This window comes from Rousettus aegyptiacus, unplaced genomic scaffold (genome assembly GCF_014176215.1).
Source record: "Rousettus aegyptiacus isolate mRouAeg1 unplaced genomic scaffold, mRouAeg1.p scaffold_m13_p_6, whole genome shotgun sequence".
NCBI lineage: Eukaryota > Metazoa > Chordata > Mammalia > Chiroptera > Pteropodidae > Rousettus > Rousettus aegyptiacus.
The window spans coordinates 39,004,725-39,027,858 of record NW_023416309.1 but is presented as its reverse complement, the minus strand read 5'-3'; the positions used below and the strand labels follow the sequence as shown (position 1 = coordinate 39,027,858).

Genomic DNA, 23,134 nt, shown 5'->3' with positions numbered 1-23,134 from the left:
GATGAATGGCGATCACCACACTCTGTCGTCCTGACTACCTCACCAATCTGCCACCTGCCCTGTCATCTTCCCCCCGAGGTCTGGGACCTGGTCCATCTCAGTGACCAAGCTCAGTTTTTAGAAGCCGGATACTCGCCCTCGCCCATCCAAAGCCTCTTGAACTCCAAACTCATTTTCTGACAGCGTGAGGCTTTCAAATTGCCTTCAGTTTTACCACCACATGGCCTAATGCAAAGAGAGGATCTTTTCTCTCTCTTCATGCTGTAGTTCCCTAATGCTATACACATCCTTCAAGAGCCTTGGGAAAACGTAGGGAAAACTAGGCTCGGAAAAGGGTTTAGAAATGTTCCAGGTACCAGGGTCAATCATAAATGCTTTTACAAGTATCATCATATAAATGGACTCAGAGAGAGCTTGTGATTTTACTAAGATCAAACCATTGTTCTCCAGAGACTAACAAATCTTTCTAATTGAAAGTCACCAGCAGAAGCTAGAAATGAGATGTGATAGGCTGGTAATTCTGAAATCAGAGATAATTAATCAGAGACAATCAGCAGTGAAAGTCCTACGTACCTGGAGTAGATAGGAGATCACCATGGGGAGCATGGTTATGGGAAAGCGTAGGATATTGAAGAGGGTGATGGAGGTGAAAGCCTTTTCTGCATCCAAAATATTGTTGCTATCCACAAGGACGTAAACTGAAAATGTGACCACAGATACCTGGAAAAGCAAGGTCGTGAGCAATTTAGTCCTACAAAGAAGGGCTGAAGTAGCCTTGTACTAAGTCTCAGAAACATAGCATATCAGAGTGGCAGGAGTCTTAGGGATTATATCAACCTTCCCATGTTACAGATGAAAAATTTGAGCCAGAAGAGAAGGAAATATCTTGCCTGATTCACAAAGTCAATTAATGGCATTGCTGGAACCAGAGCTCCGGTTTCCTGGCTCCTATACCAGTGTTTCTTCTGCTGTTGCCCCATATGGTCTCCCCAAGAAGATGAGAAGCCCTTCTTTGCAAATCATGCATGGATACCATATTCATGCTGAATATCCTGCAACTTGCTCTGGGGTCCCAGACCACCAAATTGTGTGCAAGGGTGTAACTAGAGTTGGGGGCATAGAGTAGGAAGAATGGCCTGGAGAGTTAAAAAGTGGGGTGGAGTTCCCTAGATTTTGGGGGTCAGGCCTACAGGTGCTGAGCAGTCTGTCAGGACAACCCTTTCTCTTCAGGAAGCTGACCCAGCCCACTGACTCATGTCACTCACCAGGACTGGAGTTGAGTATAAGACAAACATTATCACAGACTGCAGCTGCCCAAAGGTGAGCAGGTTCTTAAGCTCTTTCTTCCGAATGTCATGGACTTGGTTTTTGAATGAAGGTTCCCATGCAAAATATTTCAGGATCTAGTAGGATAGAAAAGAGCACAGTTCACACCGTTGACCCAAAAGGACACCAGGTCTTTCTCATCCCCCAAATGAGGGCCTTAGAGGGGGGGTAGTAAGAGAAATAACAGGAGACTTGTGGGTAAATGAATCGAGAGTCATGCGACACCCTGCGGGCCTAGCAGCAGGAGTCCACAGCCTCCGTCAGGGCTCGTGAAGGCCTGCTGCTGTCATTGCACGCAGAGGGCCACCTACGCTTGGTGTCTCACCTTGATACCAGTGAGAATCTCATTCATGATCTTCAAACGTTTATCTTTATTCTTCATATTTTTTACCTGCCAGGAAAAAGTAAAACAAAAACAAAACACACTTTTACGTGAGAAGGTCCAGATTTGCCGGAGACACTCGTGGCAGCACTCATGGCTGCCACTCGGTAAGAACTCGAGGTGCCCAGTGTCTTTCCCACGCTCCTCTTTGCTCACTCTGCCTCTGCCACAGCCACCTTCTTTCTGCTCCTTGAATGTGCCAAGCCCATTTCTGCCTCCTACAGTCTTGGCCTGACTATGCACTCTTCTCAGGTTGTTTTTCTCAAGGCCTGCTCCTTCCTGGTCAGGCTCGTGATGTTCAGAGCTCAGCTCAAATGTCCCCTTCTCACAGAGGCTTTTCTTGACCCCATAATCTAAAACAGCCACCCAGTTAACTCGCTGTCATGTCAGCCTGCTTAATTTTCTGTGTAGCAAGGTCGATGATCAAGACTTGGGCTTAAAGTTTGGGTCGCTCATGTGACTGCCCTGCAAGGTTTGTATTGGTTTGTATTGCTATAATAGAAAAACAGGGGTAATAATTACTGTTCTAAGAACAGCCCAGTGGAGAGAGTGCAAGAGTTATGTGCAGGGTGCCTAGACAGCTCCTCTTGTTCGAAACAGGCTCTTCCCTCTAACATGAATGAAGATAAGGACTTCCATCAGCTTTGCCTTGCTCACACTCCCACAAGAGTTAGAAAAAAATAAGAAAAAGACTTTAAACTTTGAAGAAGGTCTATATACCCCCCGGGTGACTTTGTTTCTTTACCTGAATAGTCCTACTTTTGGTGGTGAGTATCCCATTAAGTGGGATTAGGATTATCATCAACCCAACACCTGCTAAGATTGAGGGTCCCAACTCTCTCCATAGGAAGAAAATGGCTAAGGCAATCTGTAGAACAGTTGACCACAGCATGTGGATATAGGAAGTCACATCCATGAGCTTCTGGGCATCCACAGACATCAAGTTCACTGTTTCTCCAATAGTGTACTGCTTCCTGTCCTGGTTGGATAGGACCAGTGCCTAAAGATAAAGACTGGGATTAGAATACATGGACAAAGACAAGGATCCTGGGGAGTAACAGGGGAAACTCAGGAAGTGAGACTACAGCAAAGGATGGGCTCCGCATGGACACAACTTTTTCAAGAGGCTGTGCCTTCTTGTCTCCAAATGTTACGTACACTGTCCTCTCATCCTGACCACTTTTTCTTGCTATTCCCACCTTCTCCAATCCCACGCACCCCACCCCCACTTGTTTGCTCAGAAAATTCCTACTTATTCTTTAGTGTTAGTTTAGATGAAACTTCTTCTGAAAAGATTTCCCTGACTCTCCATCTTAGATACCCCTCCTGTGCACCCCCATAACATCTTGTGCTTATCTCAGCCATTACATTCATCACATTGGGCTGCACTTGTCTTGTTTTTCTATTTTCCTGCCAGATGTAGACTCTGTGAGGACAAGGACTACATCTGTCCATTTCACTACTGTATCATAGAGCACACAGTAGGGAATCAAGTACTAAAGGATAGAATGAATGGAAGGATAAAGAGAGGAAGCATCTATTGATTCTGGCCTTGCAGCCTTTTGATTTGGCAATGTTATTTGGAGCCATACTCTTATGAGGAGGTTGCAACCATTCCCAGGAAAGACAGAGATCTTAGAGTAGAGAGGAAAACTGCAGGTTCACACATTTGAAGCAAAACGACTTTGTTATTGTCAGGAATTTTCAAGCAATGTCTAGATACCTAAATGTTATGTATGGGCCTCCTATTCTCATTTTTAAAAGATCAGAAGGCTGATCAACAGTGCCTTGCAATAAAGCACCCCACTAAGGGACTTGGGTTGGGGGGCCACTGAAACTGGCTTGCACTATGCTCACCAAAGCACTGTTGGTGTGGTGTAATCAACTGATATATATTTTTTTCTTTGGAACATACCAGGATTCTTGGTCATACAGTAAAAAGAGAAATTTCCTAAAATGTTAGGCCATTAAGACTCTAGAAAAATCAGTCCACCTCTCTGCCTCCCTTTTGGTGTAGAAAAACAAAACACAACAAAGTAACATCTTCAAGGTGATTGCTATAGTTTTCTTTTCTTAATAAATCTCAGTAAAGTGGAAAAGTAATTGATCTAGTCCCAATAGGCTTCGTCTAGGGGCAGCTCTTGGCTGTGTAATTGTAGGCACTAAAACTAGCTAAGCCTTATTTCTCTGTAAAATGGGGATAATGCAGTAACTTTACAGTGCTATGGATTGATAATAGGTGTGAACATGTTTAATAATATTTCATATATGCAGCATTGTCTAAACATATGGAATTAGTTTTAGATTCTATTTTAGTAGCAATATTTATTTAAATGAAGGTCTCATTAAGGGTTCCATTTTACGAATTCCTTATATATGCAACAGTTGCAAAATCTGTTAAGTATCAAAATAGTGGGAACGAAACATCACATTTAAAAAAGTGTACATTCTTTAGAAATGACTGAGACAGCCTGGTTAGTGACCTCATATCCTGCAAACCAACAGAAACTCAATGTCTCCAAAAGAAATAAGGTAATTAAAAAATTAATTTGAGGAAAGACAAATTTCAGTGTAAGGGTTTCTGACAGTTTAAAGGATTTGACCAGATTTCTGACCTGAATACATTTGGGTTACCTGTCTGGTCTCTTGATGAGTCAACATCTATGCGGGGAAGACAGACACATCACTGTTTTAAGAGAGGAAAGCAAAAGAGAAAACCAGAAACTGTAGTGGAGAAATCGCTGTGATGGAACTCTCTAGTGGCAGAAGAAAAAGAAGAAAGGGCAACCGCTTGATGTTCTGACCTATAAAAACTCTTATCTCCTCATGTATGAAACTTCTCCTCAGGCTTGTAGTCACTGATCCTAACTAATCTATTTTCATTTCTCTCTCTCTCTCTCTCTCTCTCTCTCTCTCTCTCTCTCTCTCTCTCTCTCTCTCTCTCTCTCTCTCTCTTTCTTTCTTTCCTTTAAATTGAAATGTAATTGACTCTATTTTCATTTCTTAAGGCACAAAATGAAACTTCATCTTGGTATCTAAGAGATACAGAAAATACAGATGCCCTGAGAAAGTTAAACATTTATGCAACATATCAGAGGGAATCTGAGCAAAATCATCTGAAGAAAATCATCTCTGCAGAACTCAGTAAGCAGAGTGAATATATTTACAAAACAAAAAAGGAGTCAGGCAGAAGAGGGGTCGGTCAGCCACTAAAGATTTAGGAAAAGAAGTCTCTAGGAAGAATTGAGTCTGGGGAGATGGAGCCCTGGGCCCATAGAGCATTCTAGACTATGGCAAAATAGTAATTTGAGATGAATGCACCAGATCTTACGAACGCAGTTTCATGTAGTATCTAGTTTAAATGTTGGCAGTTTTAAGAATCTGCCCTTAGCCAGCTTCTTTTCTGACTTCACATTCTTTCCCAAGGCATTTTTCACCTTGCCAAGAGAGGTAGAAGAGGAGGACAAATATGCAAGCTTTTGAGGCTAAAAGGCAAACCCTGGGGGGAGATCGATTTGCTAGCTTTTCCCTGGAGTGCATGCTCCCTCCTACCCCACCCCCACACCTTATGTCTACATACACACTTTTTGTATTTTAATTTCCAAAGAAACATCTAAAGAAGGCTGTATGGTTAGCCAAAACTAAGTGTTGAGGTCGATGATCATTTCCATCAAATTTTCTTCAATCTTGAAATAAATGCTCACGTTTACTAAGGGGATTTTCTTTGGCGATACCTGATAGTCCACTTACCTTTTTATATACAGATGCGATAATGGTCGTCCGTACATTTACGCCCAGCATAAAGCACAGTTGAAAATAGTACTGAAGGGAGACAGACTGGATAAAGGCCACGGCGAACAAGAGGATGGAATAGACATATCCAATCCACACATAGCTGTTACGGTCATTTGCGAAGGAGATCAGAAGTCTGCCAGAGCAAAACCAAGTGATTCTCATCAAGCCTTTACAGGGTCCTCAACCTCCTCTTGCATGGCCCGCGCCCCTACCCCACCCTGTGAGTAACAAAAGTGGCCAGATCTGTCTGGTGTTTTTGGAAGGCCGAGTGCCACAGTGTGCTAGCACTTTTGCTTTGGTGTGGAGACGAGCGGCAAGAGCTTAGGACATGTGTCCAGCACGTGTTAATAGGGCTTCCACTGGAGCATAGTTCATTCCATAGACCTCAGCAGACAGATGTCCTGTCATGGTTATCCTGAACTGCTCACTGAAGACCGTGACCGGGAGCCAGGAGGTAGCGACACCAGGTACAAGGCCCTCCTGGGGTATGCTACCCACCTCTTGGATGTGGCTCAGGCCATGATAGTCCTGTTTAACAAACAAGAGCCCCTACCAAGTGTCTGGCTTCCTATGGTGGGGGAGCAGAGGGGCGTGGAAAAGAGGAGGCTAAAGGACATATCATCTTAGATTTCAAAAGCTGCCATAGGCTTTTCAAGAACACAATGCTGTAAGGTGAGAGAAAATTGTGAGCATTTTTTGAAAATGGGAATTTAATAATAAGCTCCTGCCTGCATACAGAGGGTCAAGAAGGAGAGTGGCAGAGGAGGCCCTGAGACACCCTCAGGCCCAGGGACTCACTTCAGCAGCTGAGGACTCAGAAACGTTAAGATGTCGTTCACCAGCTTCAGTAGGAATGATTGCAGGATTATGACTTGGAAAGTTTTGAAGAGGGTCTTGACCAACCAGGACTTGGGAAAGTCATCTGTGGTCTCGGATTTCTTTTGTTTCTTTTCAGCTTCTTCCTAGGTACAAAACCAAAGGACAGTGTCCAGAGCTGAGGAATATAAGACCACGTCCTGCACTGAACCCTGGTGCCTTCTTTGTCCAGAGTTTGGTGACTCACAGTGGCACACAATACATATTTTCGAGTGAAATAGTGAATTATTTAGCTGCTAATGCTAACTCCCACCAAGGTACAAATTCTAGTAATGTTAAGGTATTATTTTATTTTTCTATTTTTGAGAACATTTTATTATAGAAAATTTCAAATATACACAAAAGGAGAGCGAAGAGTACGTTACACCCCCGCCCCCACGTATTCATCACTAAGGGACCGTTAGGATTGTGAATACTGTTAATGATAAAATATGCACTGCAAAGGATAAAGTGCAATAAAAATATGAGGACAAAATCACCATGACACTAATGTCCCCTTGTCCGAGCCATAAAGAACATTTATGCAGACCCTCATGACCCTCATGGACAGTTACCAGGACCAGAAACTCTTGAGTTTGGCTCAGGTTCTTGTTCAGGCCGTTCAGGTTGCCTCCAGAGTTCCCCTGGGATTTCTTCTGCTGCCGTCTCTGGAATGCCCGCCTAGCCTTTGGCAGCTCCTCCGCCATGACCTTTTCAAATCTGCTGACTAGCGTCTTGGTTTTAATCTCTTCGTTAACATCCCAGACATCTTCCAGGGTCAGAGGTTGCTTATAGCCTTTCAGAATGATGCTAGGACAAGAGGGACCCACAGGCTGAGTCAGAGGCTGTCTACTTGGTGTCTCTATCAAAACCTGCCTCCCAGTTCCGGGATGGAGGACAGAAGAAACAGACTTCTCCCTTGCCACACCACCCCATCTCTCCTGACCCTCTGAACTTGATGGAAGAGTGGAGGAGAGCAAGAAAGAGATATTGTGGGGGTGGCAGAAGGTGGTAGACGACAAGGGAAAGGGAAGAGCATCACCTCCCCCCTGCTCTTTCCTCCTCAAACACTGGCTGCCTCTCTGCTGCTCTGGCATCTCCCTGAGGGGATGAACACCCTGAAAGAACTGAGCAGATCTGGAGGACACCTCGGCACTGTCTCTCTAGGTCAGAGCCCCTCAACCTGGGATTTGAGAACACGGATGGAAAATAAATTACATCTTGATTTTTAATAGCTTTTAACTGATATTTGGCCTTTCCTTCTAATATAAGTGTAGGCAACCAACCAGAGTTGTAAAAAGGAATACCTATGCCTTTGTCACCAGGAGAAATCACGATGTTTTCATGGCTTATTTACATGCATCGCTACTTTGAAACTATGGTCATTATTAGACCCGTGACTAGATCTTGTTATTTAATGCATTAATACAGAAACACTTGTATTTTGGTTTTAAAAAATAGATTTAAGTAGCTATACTTCAATATATTTGTTTTTCTTAATAATCATATGTCTTTTATGCATTTAAAACACGATCTGAAAAGGGATTCATGGGTGCTAATAATCAAAAGAGTCCATGGAACTACAAAGGACAAGAACATATACTCCAGATCCTCTGGGAGCCCGGGCCAGGTATTTCATCCCTTACCCTCCGAATCTGCGCCACACTGCCTGCCCTCACATTTCCCTTTTCCTGTTGTACTGCTTCCTTTTCTTACTCCCCTACCTTTTCTCCTTGGAACCTCCAGGTTACCAAGAGCCCCAATCTTCCAATGAAGGGATTCAACTAAATCGATCTGTAAGTTTTAACATTCTCTGACTCTAAGTAGAGGAGAAATGGAGGCCGCACAAGGCATTTTTAAAAATTAAGGTTTCCATCACTTTCAGAAGACTGAGGGGGAAGGGATAGTGACAACCCACTCTCCAGGTATTTCCTACCTGTCATACCAACTAAAGGTAATGTTACTCAGAAAAGAAGCCGTGAGTGATGGATTCTGCAAGACATACAAAGAATGAGAAAGTAAATCAATTGGAAACAGGAATTTTATGGGACTCTAAAATCAGAAACTGATATAATTTTGTGTTAGAAACTAGATATGATACTGAAGTAGGCTGGTCACCATATATTTATTTGGAGACCCCAAAGTTACTAGTAGAGGGGTAATCAAACCTTCTGTCATAGATATATGAATTATCTGTGCCGAAGATCAGCGGGTCAATGTAAAGGTGAGTATTTCCACACTAGTCCCTTTCTGTTTCCTTATGTCACAAAATGATCTATACCATTGTATTCTGGGCTCAGGGAACTTCCAAGAGACCTACACATCTCAAAGTTTCATTTGTCAAGGTGCCATGCAATCAAATAATCTACGAGGTAGGTATATATAGAGTCTTACATCTGATAGCTCATCTTTTTCTGAAAATGCTGAAAGGATCAAGATCAGGATCTGGAATGCATAAGAAATGAAGAACAGGCAGGAGTAGGCCAGATTGGAATTGTCGCCCTATGGGAAAACAAAAAACAAAACAGAAAAAAGAAAAAAAAAAAAAACAGAGAAAATGAGCCTTTCATTCAGATTAAGTCTAAATAGCCCACAGATGTCAATACTTGTGATTAAGTCTTATATCGAACCCCCTAAATACAGTTCTGTCCTGCAGCTCAACTTACTTTATGCAAATCGCTCTGACTCAGAAGTTGCCTGGCAGTTTCTCCTCACATCACCCTCTCTTTCCTCCTTACCTGTAACAGCATCCGGATCAGAGTCTGGAATTGGAAAGTATCACAGAGTATTGAGAGAATCCAGAATAAGGACAGGAACCAAGAGTCCTTCTGCACACACCATCGCCTGCTGTGTTGGATCAGCAAAACCAGGAGCTAGAGAGAAATTCACATCAGGCTCTGATAAATGTTGTCACTGGTCAAGGACAAGGGGCAAAAAGGATGTCAGAAAACAAAGGAAGAAAGGAGAGCTGAAGGAGGAGGTTGTTATACCTAATCTGGCCAGGCAGAAAGAACAGAAGTGCCAGACTGCAGATGTCCTCCCTGATGCCATCCAACTCTCTCTTTCAGGGCCTCCGTGCTCCCCCTTGGACCCTCTTACTGACTCCATCTCTATTTACCACACTTGAGTGGGGAGTTAGCCAAGGACACAGAGGGTTACCATCTGCATTTTAATGGAGTCGTTTTGAGAGCCAGAAAAATCTTTCCAAGACCCAAGGAAATTAATCTCTGGCCCTACAATCGTCTGCTGGAGGAGGCGGATTCTGCTGAATAGGTGCAAGGTGTCTGTATCATGATTTTCTAGTAAGAGCAGACAAAGCAATTAATAAAAACAGCTTGCCTGTAATAGTTCGCCTATATGTAATTAATTAAATGCAAATTAATTAACTAATTAATTAATTAGTAAACCAGCATTCTGGAAGAGAGGGGGAAGCTATAATTTGTAGCATTTGCCAACTTCTGTGGCAGCAAGACTCCCACCGTGGTGGATTCCACATGATGTCACTAGATGCGGGGCTGGGAAGCGATGCGCACAATCGGCTCTGTGACATGGCTGCAGCACACCGCGCCACCGCCACCTTCCTTTGTGTTATAACAGTGTTAAAACAAAAATGCCTACGGGAGTCAGGCAGTCCATGGTACTGAGTGCAGTGAGTCTGGGGGACTGTAGTGAGCGCATACCTCGTCTCAGGATGGGGGCAACTGCTACTCAACCCTAGCTGACCATTGGCCTTTGGGAACGTGGGACCATAGTTGTCAGATATTCTGATTTTTTTGAGAAAGACTAGAAATCCAAATAATTATGAGGCATCTTCCTCTTTTGAAATGATGGCATCTCGGAAAGAAATTTAACTTTGGGTGGTGAACACACAATATAGTATGTTCTATACATATAGTGTATTATTGAATTGTACACTTGAAACTGATATAATTTTACTAACCAAAGTCACCTCAATAAATTTAATTTAAAAAACTATATAGTATCCCCCTCAAAAAAATGTTTGTTGAAGGAACATTAGCTTTTGTCATCAAGTTTATGCAAATAACTCCAGACTCAGTGATCCACTGATTAGAGTCTACAGTCAATCAATTTAAAAAACAATATTTACAGCATTTAAGAAAATTATTTTACGTTAAGAAATTTGGATTCTACAAATGGTCCTTAGATGGCAAGATATGAGGGCATAAGCTATATATCTTAGTCATTAAAGTTAGAACTTACTCTAGAGAGAAGGCTCTCTGAATTAATGTTCAAAAGAAGATGAAAAGCTAAACTTTGTTTGACCCCATTACAATCAAGCTTTGCTTCATCATAGGTCCCTTGAAAAAGGTAGCCAAAATTGGACTTAATTTCATTCCAAAAGAGTACATTTCAGCGAGATGACTATGAGCAGAGAGAAGATAGACAAGGCAGAAGTGGCCATAGCCCTTACCCATGTGCCCAGGTAGAGGCTTGGATTGGTATATCTAATGGCAGGGACTGAGGCTTGTCCAGAGTCTTCTGTCAATACAAGAGCCAGTTCTATGGCTGCTAGAATAAGAAGAAACACAACAAGCACCTGAGAAGGAAAAAAGACCGCTGTTAGGAGGATGTCACAATAAAATGGTTCCCAGTAATAGATGGTAAAAATGGTATTCATGATTCAGATAACTCAATAAATATTTCTGGCATGAATGGATACATGTAACTCAAATGATGTAATGAAAGTCAAAGTATGCTGTTTAAGTGTTTTTGAGGAATGTTGAATGTGATCATTTTTAAACGTGCCCACAAATTTTTCGACATTCCTCCTTTCAAAAAGCAGAACTTTATTCCCATTCCCTTGAGTGCGGACTGAACTTAGTGACTTGCTTCTAATGAACAGAATATGGTGAAAGTGAGAATATGTGACTTCCAAGATGGAAAACAAAGTGGCTTCCTCCTTGTTCGCTCTCTTAGATCACTCACTGCAAGGAACGCTACTAGCCCCATTGTGAGGGCACTCAAGCAGCTCTACAGAGAGGCCACTTGGTAAGGCACTGAGACCTCCTGCCAAAGGCCATTTGAATGAGTCACTGTAGAATCAGATCTTCTAGTCACAATCAAAACTTCAGATGACCTTAGTCCCAGCATATTAACTATAACCTCATTAGAGATCTTGAAAAAAAAAAAAACCCAGATACGCTGCCCCCAAATTCTTGATGTGAGGAAACAATGAGATAAAAACTGTTTATTTTTAAGCTGCTAAATTTTGACGCAATTTGTTACACAGCAATAGATAATTAATACAATAGTTTTAAAAGTAGGATCTCCCACCCCAACTGGAATGACACTATTACCTGTCTTTAGTCATTAGTCCCAGCCTTTTCACTATATAACCTTTGAAAATATTGCAAATGATTGCAACTATGTCATCCTAAAATGACTCCAAGCCAATCAGTATTTGTCCTATAAGCTCATGAGTCATAATACATATTGTATCATTCTAAAGTATCATCTCCACTCATTAAGATGGAAAATTACTACTTCCACTGAGGAGGTCCACCAGTATCTTAGCCCTGAAAATGAAGATTTTTAGTATCCCACCTATCCTCATCTCTTTCTACTGCCATCCATCTAACCTTACTCATTCTCATGTCTCATTCATCCAGAATTGCTAAGATACTGGGCCCTTCATAATGAAAACAAGCCAAGGAGAGAGATGACTGCACCCTTAACCAATAGGATCAGTGCTGTTATTTAGCAAGGCATAGAGTCAAAGACATGTTAATAAGGGGAATGCATTTTTTTCTCAAGTATATAATATACTACACAGTACTATGCTTACCGCACATGAGACTGCATTTTTTTTTTTTTTTTGGAAATAAATAATGACTTTTGAAGTGGTAAGTTGTGTTAGCCTTTAGGCGAATTAAGAGATAAAATAGAGCAAGCATCCTTGAAGATGACTAAATAAAGAGAATACCAACCAGCAGACCACTCCCCAGGCCAAACTCTGTACAAATTGATTAGAAATACATGGAGCAATCCATATCAAAAAGGACCAATTTATGCTATAAAGAATTCCTACAAAACAATATTTAAAAAACAAACTAACAACCAATGCAAAAAATAGAATATAAACAGATAATTTAAAGAAAAAGAAACACAAAGGGCTTCTAAACTGTAAAAGATGTTTAACCTCACTAATAATAAGAGAGTGCAATTTCAAATTATAATCTACTGTTTTTCATTTAATTGATTAGCAAATATCAAAAAGTTTTATAATAAAAATTTGGTGAGACTGAGGAAATTTCCTTGATGGAGGGAAATGCATACTATCTATAAAAATTTCAAGTCCACATACTCTTATCCCAGTAATTCCATTTTTAGAAATTTATCCTACAGATACACTCATATATACAAAGCTATTTATTGCAGCATGGCTTATGATGGCGGAAGGTTAAAAACTACCTAAATTTCTATCGTTTAGGGCACATAAATTATGGCACATCCAAATAACAGCATCTTAAGAAGTCAGTAAAAAGAAAGAAGCAGATCTTTATATGCTAAAAATAGAAGATCTCTAAGACACAGAGAATGAGACACCAGCATTTGTGTGAAAAAAAATATGTAAATAGGAATTTGTACAAATGTGAGTTGTTTATCTCTAGAACTCGTATTGATGGCTGCCAACTCCAACAGAACGAGTAACTAGGGTTAGCATGTACCCTTTTGTACCTTTTAAAATTTCAGCCCTCTGTCAATCATCTATTCAGAAGATAAACACCTCCACTTAAAAAAATGAGGAAGTAATGTGAACAGACAATTCACAAAGAAGAAATATTCTTAACAAATTTTAAAAAATCAATTGCATTTAGTACTTGTAGAAATGCAAAGTAAAAAATAAGATGCTATTTTTGCATATAAAATTAAAGAAACATAATATTATGTAATGCTAGCAAGAGTGCAGATAAATGCAGTTTAACACACTTTTGGTGAGACTATATGTTGGCAAAAGCCTTGCTAAATTATAAAAAATTTCCACTGCATTTCAAAAACCTTAAACTGCTCATATACTTGATATAGTAATTCAACTTTTAGGAATCTATTCTGAGGACATAATCTGAATTGCAGACAAATATTTGTGCACAATAATGTTAACTGGAGTCTCATTTTTAATACTGGAGAATTTATAAAACCTAAAATAATCCAAAACGTGGTAGAAGGGTGTAGAGAGAAGTTCATGTTGCAAGAGTTGTTTAAATAAGTATGGTATACTCATGTGATGAACAATTTTGTTAGTCATAAAAAATTATGTTGAAAAATAATGTTAACCCCTGAAAATGCTTTTTATATCAGTTCATGTAAAAAAAAAAAGTAGCATACAAAATTGCATGCATAATAAGTTCAATTATGTTTTTAAAATATTCATAGAAAAGAACAGGTGTTTTCAGTCCAAGATGTGAGGTTTCATATACTTGTTTATCTCCCATCCTTCCCCATTCCATTGAAATGATGATAAAGTACCCGAGAAATAAAGCCATGATAGCACTGAGAATATGAATGAAGAAGGGTGAGCTCGGTAGACCAGATAAGTTTTAGAAGACAAAAGCCAAATGTGCCAACAGTGATGGGCAAAAGCAGAGAAAACCGTGGCCCAAAACACACACAAGAAAAGGCGACAGTGAAAGGGGCCTGAGGTTACTGGTTGCTGTGCTGGTATCTTCTGTCTGCCCACCAGGTTCACTCTTCACTCTTGTCCCTTCAGACCTACAGTGCTAACACTTTGCTGCTAAGCCCCAGATCCCTTTGTAAATACAACCTCTTTACACTATCCTGTTTTGCCTGTTTCCTATTGGAACTCTGACTGATAGAATTGCCTCCTCAAAACCGGTCTTTTCTTCCTAACAAACCTCCTTTCATAAAATATTTACCCTAGTCAGCTCAGCTACATGCTTGGTTGGAATCTGGACCTACCTGCAACCCCATGAGGTGAGTTAAAACCAGTCATGATGGTCCCATTCCCCTGAGCTGTGACTGCTTTAGCCATGGCCATGTGACACAATTCTGACCAAAGAGAAATGGGGGACAGCTTGTGGGAACTAGCTTGTGGGGCCTTCTGGGAGAAGTTTAATTCCCTGATCAAAGTGATACATAGATCCAGAAGATAAAGAACTCTTTTTAAGTCAATAATAAAAGGACACAACTCAATTTAAAAATGGGTAAAGGATTCATTCAAAGAAGGTATACAAATGGCCAAAAGTAAACAAAAAGATGCTAGACACCATTAGTCATTAGGGAAGTGAAAATCAAAACCACAATAAGATACTATTTCACACCTACTGGGATAACTACAATCAAAAGAGGGACAATAACAAGTATTGGCAAGGATGAGTACAGCAGTCCCCACTTATCCTCAGGGGGATATATTTCAAGACCCCCAGTGGATGTTTAAAACTGCAGATACTACTAAAACCTTTATATACTGCTTTTTTTGGTATACATTCATAAACTTTATGGCTTCTCTTTGTCATACCTGAATTGCCAGTATCACTACTCTTGTACTTTGGGGCCATTATTAAATAAAATAAGGGTGACTCTACAGAAGCATAGTTCAATCTAGTAATCCAGGTAGCTATTAAGTGACTAACGGAGTGGGTAGCCTATACAGTGTGGATATAGCTGGCCAAAGGGATGATTCACATACTGGATGGAGACGGAGCTGGATGACTAGGGATTTTATTATGCTACGTTATTTTATTATGCTATGTTAGTCACTCAGAACAGCATGTAGTTTAAAACTTATAAATTGTTTACTTCTGAAATTTTCATTTAATATTTTCAGACCATGGTGGACTGCAGGTAACGGAAACTGTGGAAAATGAAACCACAGATAAGGGCAAATTACTATGTTAGAAACTCATACATTGCTGGCATAATTATAAAAGGGTGCCGCCACTTTGGAAAATAGTTTATCGCTTCCTCAAAACACAGAGTTACAATAGAGTTACCATTCTGACTCAGCAGTTCCACTCTGAAGTATATATCCAAGAAAACAGAAAACCAATGTTCACCCAAAAACCTGTAAACAAATGTTCCTAATATCATTACTTAAAATAGAAAAAAAAAAAAAAAAGAAACAACCCAAATGTCCATCGATTGATGAGGAGCGGATAAACAAAATATGAGATATCCACACAATGGTATGTTACTCAGCCATAAAAAGGAATGAAATATTAATATGTGCTACGACATAGAAGAACCTGGAAAACATAGTGCTAAATGAAAAGAGCCAGACACACAGACCACTGATTTTAGGATTCCATTTGTATGTGAAATATCCAGACTAGGCATATATAGAGACGGAAAACAGATCTGTGGTTGCCAGGGGATAGCGGAGGAGGGACTGGGAAGGGCTATTTAAAGGGGGGTACAAGGTCTCCATTTAGGGCGATGAAAAAGTTCTGGAACTTGATAGTGGTGATGATTCCACAACATGATGAATGTATTTAATGCCACTGTCTTGTATACCTTAAAATAGTTAAAACAATACATTTTATCTTATGTGCATTTTACTACAATTAAAAAAAAACTTTCAAAAAAATTAAGTACCGATTCATGCTACGACACCTACAAACCTTGAAAATCTTATGCTAAATGAAATAAATCAGACACTAAAGGCTACATATTGCATAATTCCATATGTGAAATGTCCTGAACAGGTAAATTCATAGAGGCAGAAAGTAGATTAGTAGTCGTCAGGGTCGGGGGTACTGCTGAAGACTGTGGAATAGGGTGTTACGGCTTAAGGCACGAGGTTTCTTTTTAGAGTGATAAAAATATTCTGGGATCAGACAATTCTGTGAATATGCTAAAAACCACTAAATTATATACTTTAAACAAGTGGCTTTTATGGCATGTGGATTATATCACAATAAAGCTATTTTTTAAAGTGATACATGAGGGCATATGGTCTCTTAATCTGTCTCTGGACACCGACCTGAGGGTGTGATGCCTGGAGCTGCTGCAGCTATCCTGTAATTATGTGCTAGCTTGATAACTGGCTTGATATGCTGAGGTATCAGAAAAAAGATTAAAGTACTCAGCTACCTGTCGATGTTGTTGAGCTGCTGCACTAACAAATGCTGGAACTGCACTACTTCTGAACTTCTTGCTATGTAAGATAATAAACTCTTTATTGTTCAGACTAACAGATATGACTTGGAGGTAAGAGAGTCTTAACTGATATAAATCTATTTTTTGTAGTCAGCCCTGGAAGTGAATCAGAATGGGAAACAGGACAGAAATCAGTCTTAATTGAAGTTCTGTGTCCAGAACTGGTACAGTTCTGCCAGTCACTTTCTTCTCTCCCCCACTGACAACTTATCATTGCAAATCCACTGGCAGTAATGATATTTGCCACCACTACCCCCAAACAGGCTAAAGCAGAAGTATTCTCCAAAGAAATTGAATCCTTTCCCTGAAGAGGCCCCAGTGGATAGTGTGGGCATTTGGTGCCCCAGAGTAACTTCATCTGGAGTAAGCACATTTGGCACACAGTATGGGTGGAGAGGTACAGCCCAGGTGCCTGCTCCTGGGAGAGGCTGGTAAGTCCAGAGAGTCACCCAGGACTCATAGCTCACAGGCAGTCCTCCCACCAAGAGGCCAGCTGGAGAAACAGACATATAGTAGAAAAGGGACCTATTTCAGCCACATATGTTCATTAATATATTAACGAAGAGAAGACTAATAGCCACCAGAAAGTTGAGAAAAACCAATACTAGCAAAGAAGACAGCCAAGATAATTAAACACAATAATCGCTTCTGGGATGAAACAAACAGACATTATTAAGTGTATAGGAGAGAATTTTAAATTATTTTAAAATTCATATCCTAAGAGAGATATGAAAATAGGTGCTATTAAAAAAAAAGTATATTTAGACATTAAAAAGAATTCTTAAAACTCAAACTCATGATTGCTAAAAGAAAGGCTCTTTAGGACAACTGGAAATAAAACTGGGACATCTTTCAGAACACAGAGGAAAAGAAATTTTAAAAGAAGTTGAGAAGGAGGGTCAATTCAGAGAGTCCAACATTCATCTATAAGAAGTTCTGGAGAAATGAAATTTCAAAATGGGAGGAAAAAAATGAAAGGAGTAATATATAAAAATTTCTCAGAGATAAGAAAGACATGAGTTCTTAGGTTGAAAGTATTGAACTCATTAAATGAAAAAAGATCCACATAAATAGAATCTCATGAAATTTCAGGACATCAAGAATAAAGGAAAAAAGCTTCTAGAGAGGATAAGGCGTGAGAAAAATCCTAATTCGGTAGGATAGGATGTGGGAGAACGATATCGTGTTATCTTCAGAGTTTTAAAAAAAGATGATTTCTGAACATAGCATCCCATATTTAGATGAACATTTTCAGAAAATAAGGACAGACAGTTTATTTAGTGTTGCTCTTTCTGAAAACTTTGTTTGAGGATATTCTCCAGATCCAAGAAATTTGGGGGCGCTAATTCTCTCATCTTAAAGAGGCATCAAGATGTAGAGTCTACAATTGATGGCAGATTATTTTTAGGTTTAAAGGTAACCAACTGGAGAAATGAAAATACTCATACAAAATTAAAAGGCTGAGAAAAAGAGGAGAGGAAAAGGAAGTTGGGAGGTCATGAACTAAATTTCTTCTTTTAGAGAGGGCAGAAATAGATTTTTTTTGAAGTTGATTGATCAAGAAATATAGGTTTAAACATATTGTTTGCAGGCATGAAAGTAGCCATCAAAATAATTTTAAATGGAAGCCTGGACAATGGGACTGGAAGGTAGGGAGGTGAGAAAGACTTTTTTTCTTTTTGCTTTTTTTTTTTTCTTAAGAGAGTGGAAAGAAACACAGCAAATGTTAACAGGAGTATATCAGAGTGATACAATTATCAATGGATTTAATTTTATTCCTATTTCTCTAGAGCCCTCCAAACTTTCTGTAATAACCATGAATTATTTTGGTAATCAGGAGCATACACAGGTTTTCTTATCTAGGATCAGGGAAATCTTGTTGTTGTTTAATGATTACCAAGTCCTTAATAGTGATTGCCCTTGATCTCTGATTTATTGGAGGAGCTTCAAGTCATTAAGAGTTGACTAAACTCAACTTCCTGAGGAGATACAATCTCATTGATATTAAAAAAAAGAAAGGAGAGTGGTTTGGCCACATTTAATATTTATCCATCTCTGTACAGTCCTCCTTTTCCCAGCAATTTCTGAATGTCAAGTCACTCTGGTTGAATCTTCTACCTGTTGCAGAGAGTGTTCACTTCCACCACTTCCATGGCAGACACATATCTAACTTAAGTTTCAATATTTTCAGAGACCATAACCCCCAACAATCGATTCTCTTATCAGACAGTTATTATTAAAAAACTCTTCTATATATTTAGCCAAAGTCAACTTCCCTGGAACAACCTCCACCTACTTACCTTGATCTTGCTCCCTGAAACTTTTCAGAACAAGCTAGGCAATCTTCTATGTCATACTTCTGCAAATACTTGAAGATGATTCCCACATCTCACTGGCTCAACACCAAATTCATTTTTGCTGTGTATCTTGCTTATACTGCAGCACTTCCACAACCTTCAGAATCAAATTTCTCTTTGTTCCCCCAGGACTGACTGTGAGCTCATTTATTCATTCATCATTGTGCAATTTAATTTATTCATTTACCTGTTGTGGATTAGGTCCTTTCAGTTAAGGATACACATCTAAACTAACAACTTGTAGAGTCTCTCACTAGCTTGCTTGAGCAAGTCGACTTAGTTCAGATGAGGTAAACACTACACTAGCGACCAAACAAGAACAGTAATAACAACAGTTCAGGAGAGCCAGAGAGGAACCAACGATCCCAAGGCAAGTAGAAGAGGAATCAGAGAAAGAAAATCAAGTTGAGGAGTGAGCTAAGAAGAAGGTTATCATAGAAGAAGTGAAGTTTTAGTTTGTGAGGAATGATACTTCCAACTTTTTCAGAGAAGAGACTAATTATTTTGAAATTTTTAAAAGGAAGCTAATCTGTGTCTCTCACTCCCAGGATAGAGAACAACAAATGAAGTATAAATTATAAATGGAGCTCCTGAGACTATGAGCAAGGGTGAATGAATTATTCACTATAGAGAAAAGAAAATCTAATACATTCCCTTTCTTTTTCTCCATAGAGCTTGGTGTTTATAAAGGTTAAAAAAATGTGATATATCCAAAGAGTGAAATATTATTCATCCATAAAAATAATTGAAGTTCTGATATATGCTACAACATAGATGAAACTTGAAACCTAATGCTAAATGAAATAACCCAATTATAGAAGACTACAAATTACTATATGATTCCATTCATATAAAATGTTTAGAATAGAGAAATGTTTAGAATAGAGACAGAAAGATTAGTCTTTGCTTAGACCTAAGGGGAACAGGGAGATAGCTTTTTTTTTTTGAGGGAATGAAAATGTTTTAAAGTTGATCGTGATCATGGTTACTCATATCTGTGAATATACTAAAAATAGAATTGTGTTTAAATGAGAGAATTATATGGTACATGAATTATATCTCAAGAAATCTTTTTTTTTTTTTTTTTTTTTTTTTTAAAAAAAAGCTAATTAATAGCTCTGATTAGGATGGGATGATGATTTCTCATTTACCCAGGCTTTTCTTGGACACTCCAGAAAATGGCAGAATCCGCCTACTAACTGACTCTAACCAAAGGCTCTGACTCATCCCCAAGGGTAATGAAGCATGTTGCTTGATGTTCACAGTCCTACACACTCTTGACTCAACTCCTATTCTTAGAGTACATTTAATATTAACATTTGACAAATGCCTGCTGAGTAGTAGGCTCTGCCCTGGCCACTTAGGTCAACAGGGGAGAGAGTGATCCTGCCTTTGACTCCCAGAGGCTGTTCTTTTCCTATCCAGGGCCTGACAAAACCGAGCCCCGGCCCCTACCTCCTAGTGTCAGTGTAAATACCACTTCCTTTGGCCAAGTTCTTTCTACTTTTTAGAGTGCAAGTAACCTGAGGTTATTGGAGTGTGTGCTCATAGAATGTCATGTTTAATTTGCCTTTCCAAAACCTTGTTTAAAGATCAGGACAGATGGGGGTAGGGAGAAAACCTAGTGAAAAGAAGCAGATGGTGGATTTTATAAAGTAGCTTTACAGCTTCAATTGAGGGTCTTTCATTTCCCACAAGGTCTTTTCTGCATTAACCACTCCAGCCAGCTAAGGAACTCCTTCCTCCTTTCATTCCTTCTGGGCAGTTTCTTGCAGCTCTTGTCCTTTCCATTATTTCTCTACTCAGGCAAGTCACTGCAAGCACTCCCCATTCTTTCCTGTACTGCAAATGATCATCTAGACCTCTGGAAAACTTTGGGAGAATGAAAGCCCTATTTCAGATCCAAGTTTGGAGAGATGAGCAATGGCGGCTAGACTGCTTGAATGGTGCAGAGGACATGTTATATAGTACATTTTTCACCTCACAGTAGGTGCCAACTGAATTACAGTCTCCTGATTTATTAGAACAACTTATAGGAAATCCAGTGTTCACTTCTCAAATACTGAAAAGACGATAACTACGTGTTTGACTGACCGAGGACCCATCATTGGTATTTAGGAAGTCTACTATCCGTAAGATTTGAGTCATTATTCTTTTGTAGAAATCAAAGTCACATGAACTAAGAAATACAGCAAGGGACCAGTGAGGCATAGGGCAGGCAGAGAGAGGGACACTGGCTCTACCTGAGACAGCAGCACCTGGGAAAGCTGGTTAAAGACAGGGAAGAAGACATTTTAACCACCAAGAAAATGTCTCTATGGTGTGCCAAGGAATTAGTTGGAAAATAGTGGGATTTCCATACCTGCTTAGCAAGGTAGAGTTTGGTTATAGAAGATCTCTTGGTTCTGGATCTATATATGTGGAGAAGCTGCCAAGGGGCCAAAAGCCAAAGGAAGCCCAAAGGAATCCATACCAGAACAGTTTGCTCAAAACAAAGTGGCAGGTCTGCCTCCGGGCTATCTAGCAATGAGGAGTTCTGGGGGACCAAAATGCAAAGATTGTTAGCTACATGCATTTTTGAAGACAGAAGCCCAGCCCTAGCTCGCACCCTCCACCCCAACCCCTGTTTCCAAAATTTTAACTCAGTTCTATATCTACATTCATCCTGATCCTTTAACTAGCTGTATTTTTCTATTCAACCCCATTAATGACATTTAATGACTTTTCTGGCCAACTCAACCTCTAAAAGTTTTTCTTCCTGTGACTTTAAGAGAGTTTATCCACCAGTTAATCTGAGTAAATTTCATCACTATATCTGTCAAGTTGTGGACAAAAAAGGGACCATTCTCCAATTCGAAGAAGAGAATAGTTCCCTGGGATATAAAAACTTCTTATCCTAGCTTTTAGCATTTGTTGGACTCATTGGCAGACATTCAAACATGCAGGCGGCAGGCAGGCAGAATGCTTACTCACACTATGATTTAGACTTTTATAGTCCAAAGGCTTATGTGGGAACCCGAGTGGACCTTCAGCCTGGGAGCGGCAATGACACTATCAGGCAGAGGGCTTATTTGTACTAGTCTTTACGCTCTGCAATAATAAAAAGTGTCCTTGTCAGATGAGGGTGGAAGGTACCAGTTCTTATATCTGAGTCACGTGAGAGCAAATTTTTCTCTCCCAAAAAATATTGTTATATTGTTTTGTAGCTGTTTGCACAGACTCTTTAAAGAAAAGGTTGAGGTGCCTGACTGAGATGATCTGTCAGATAATCCTCGGAGAGAATTCTCAAGGTAGGCCTATTAAGCCCCACCTTCTTGGGGTATCCTTGTCCTATCCTTTAGGGTCCTGGGGCCCAGATGCTTTCTAAGATGGGAAATGCTGCTTACGTGCTCTGCTATCTCATTCTTGCTCTTCTTATCTCTCCATAAAGTTATCTAACTTTAGAATTAAGAAGACTTATCTAAGATAGTTAAACTACTTTAACAATTGCTCTGGGTGATTCCAATAAGGATGCTAGGAGTTTGCAGACCACCCTTTCTCAAAAACACTAAATCCAAGGTCCCTTCTCATTCTCTATTCCACTAAACTATTTGTTACTTACCCTGTTTATCTTGAAATTCTCTGCTCAGTGGTGCACTGTCTCAGTGCTCAGATGCCCAGATTTGTATCCCTGGCCTCAACTTCCAGTCCATATCACTAACTTCCAATTCCTCTAGAACATAGCTTATCATTTCAACATTAACATATCTCAGCAAGACTCAGCAAGACCTTTGCTTCTTCCTCCCACCCCACAAACTGCAATTCCCTCTCCTAACAGTACTGAAATTGGAAGCCTTTTTCTATTCCTCTTTAGAGAGACAATTTCGTACCTACCTTGTTCAAGAAAAGAGTCTGAGATACAATAAACATGTGATAAAAGAGAGTTATTACTCTCCCACATAGAATATCTTCTGAAGATATTATGATTTTCTTTTCTAAAACAAGCAAAGCAAAGCAAAGCAAAACAAAACAAAACAAAACACCCTGAGCTTTCAACCAACTACACATCTAACTTTTCTGGTTCTTACTGGTGGCCATTCTAGGCTAATATACTGCTTGTTCTGAGTTTGAGAACAGAATAAGTATTATTTCTCACCCAAAAAGTGGAGTTGCAGAACGTCTCCATGATGCCCGGAGCGCTTCTGGAATGAAGACTCTCGTATGACTGTTACTTTTTATTTACTCTTTTCATCAGAGAAGGTGGAAGGTGAGTAGCATTAGCAATGAGTTGTCTCCCATTCTG

The 23,134-nt window shown here is 39.8% G+C and overlaps 1 protein-coding gene across 3 annotated transcripts in view; it reads right to left on the bottom strand.

Annotated features, from left to right (window-relative positions):
* ABCC2 (ATP binding cassette subfamily C member 2) overlaps window positions 1-23,134 on the bottom strand; it is a 52,239-nt gene extending 29,105 nt beyond the window's left edge. The window contains exons 1-13 of one of the 3 annotated variants that reach the window (XM_016124245.2): window positions 22,988-23,133; window positions 21,215-21,388; window positions 10,791-10,916; window positions 9,097-9,231; window positions 8,753-8,860; window positions 8,295-8,350; window positions 6,934-7,168; window positions 6,302-6,465; window positions 5,459-5,636; window positions 2,454-2,708; window positions 1,652-1,717; window positions 1,266-1,403; window positions 574-720 (exon numbers count right to left, since the gene is read on the bottom strand). In XM_016124245.2, coding sequence (XP_015979731.2) covers window positions 574-720; window positions 1,266-1,403; window positions 1,652-1,717; window positions 2,454-2,708; window positions 5,459-5,636; window positions 6,302-6,465; window positions 6,934-7,168; window positions 8,295-8,350; window positions 8,753-8,860; window positions 9,097-9,231; window positions 10,791-10,916; window positions 21,215-21,388; window positions 22,988-23,017 — 1,812 coding nt within the window. In that variant the 5' untranslated portion in view covers window positions 23,018-23,133. Of the gene's footprint in view, window positions 1-573; window positions 721-1,265; window positions 1,404-1,651; window positions 1,718-2,453; window positions 2,709-5,458; window positions 5,637-6,301; window positions 6,466-6,933; window positions 7,169-8,294; window positions 8,351-8,752; window positions 8,861-9,096; window positions 9,232-10,790; window positions 10,917-21,214; window positions 21,389-22,987 lie in introns of those variants that run through there. The other 2 variants (XM_016124246.2, XM_016124247.2) reach the window with 2 other exon arrangements.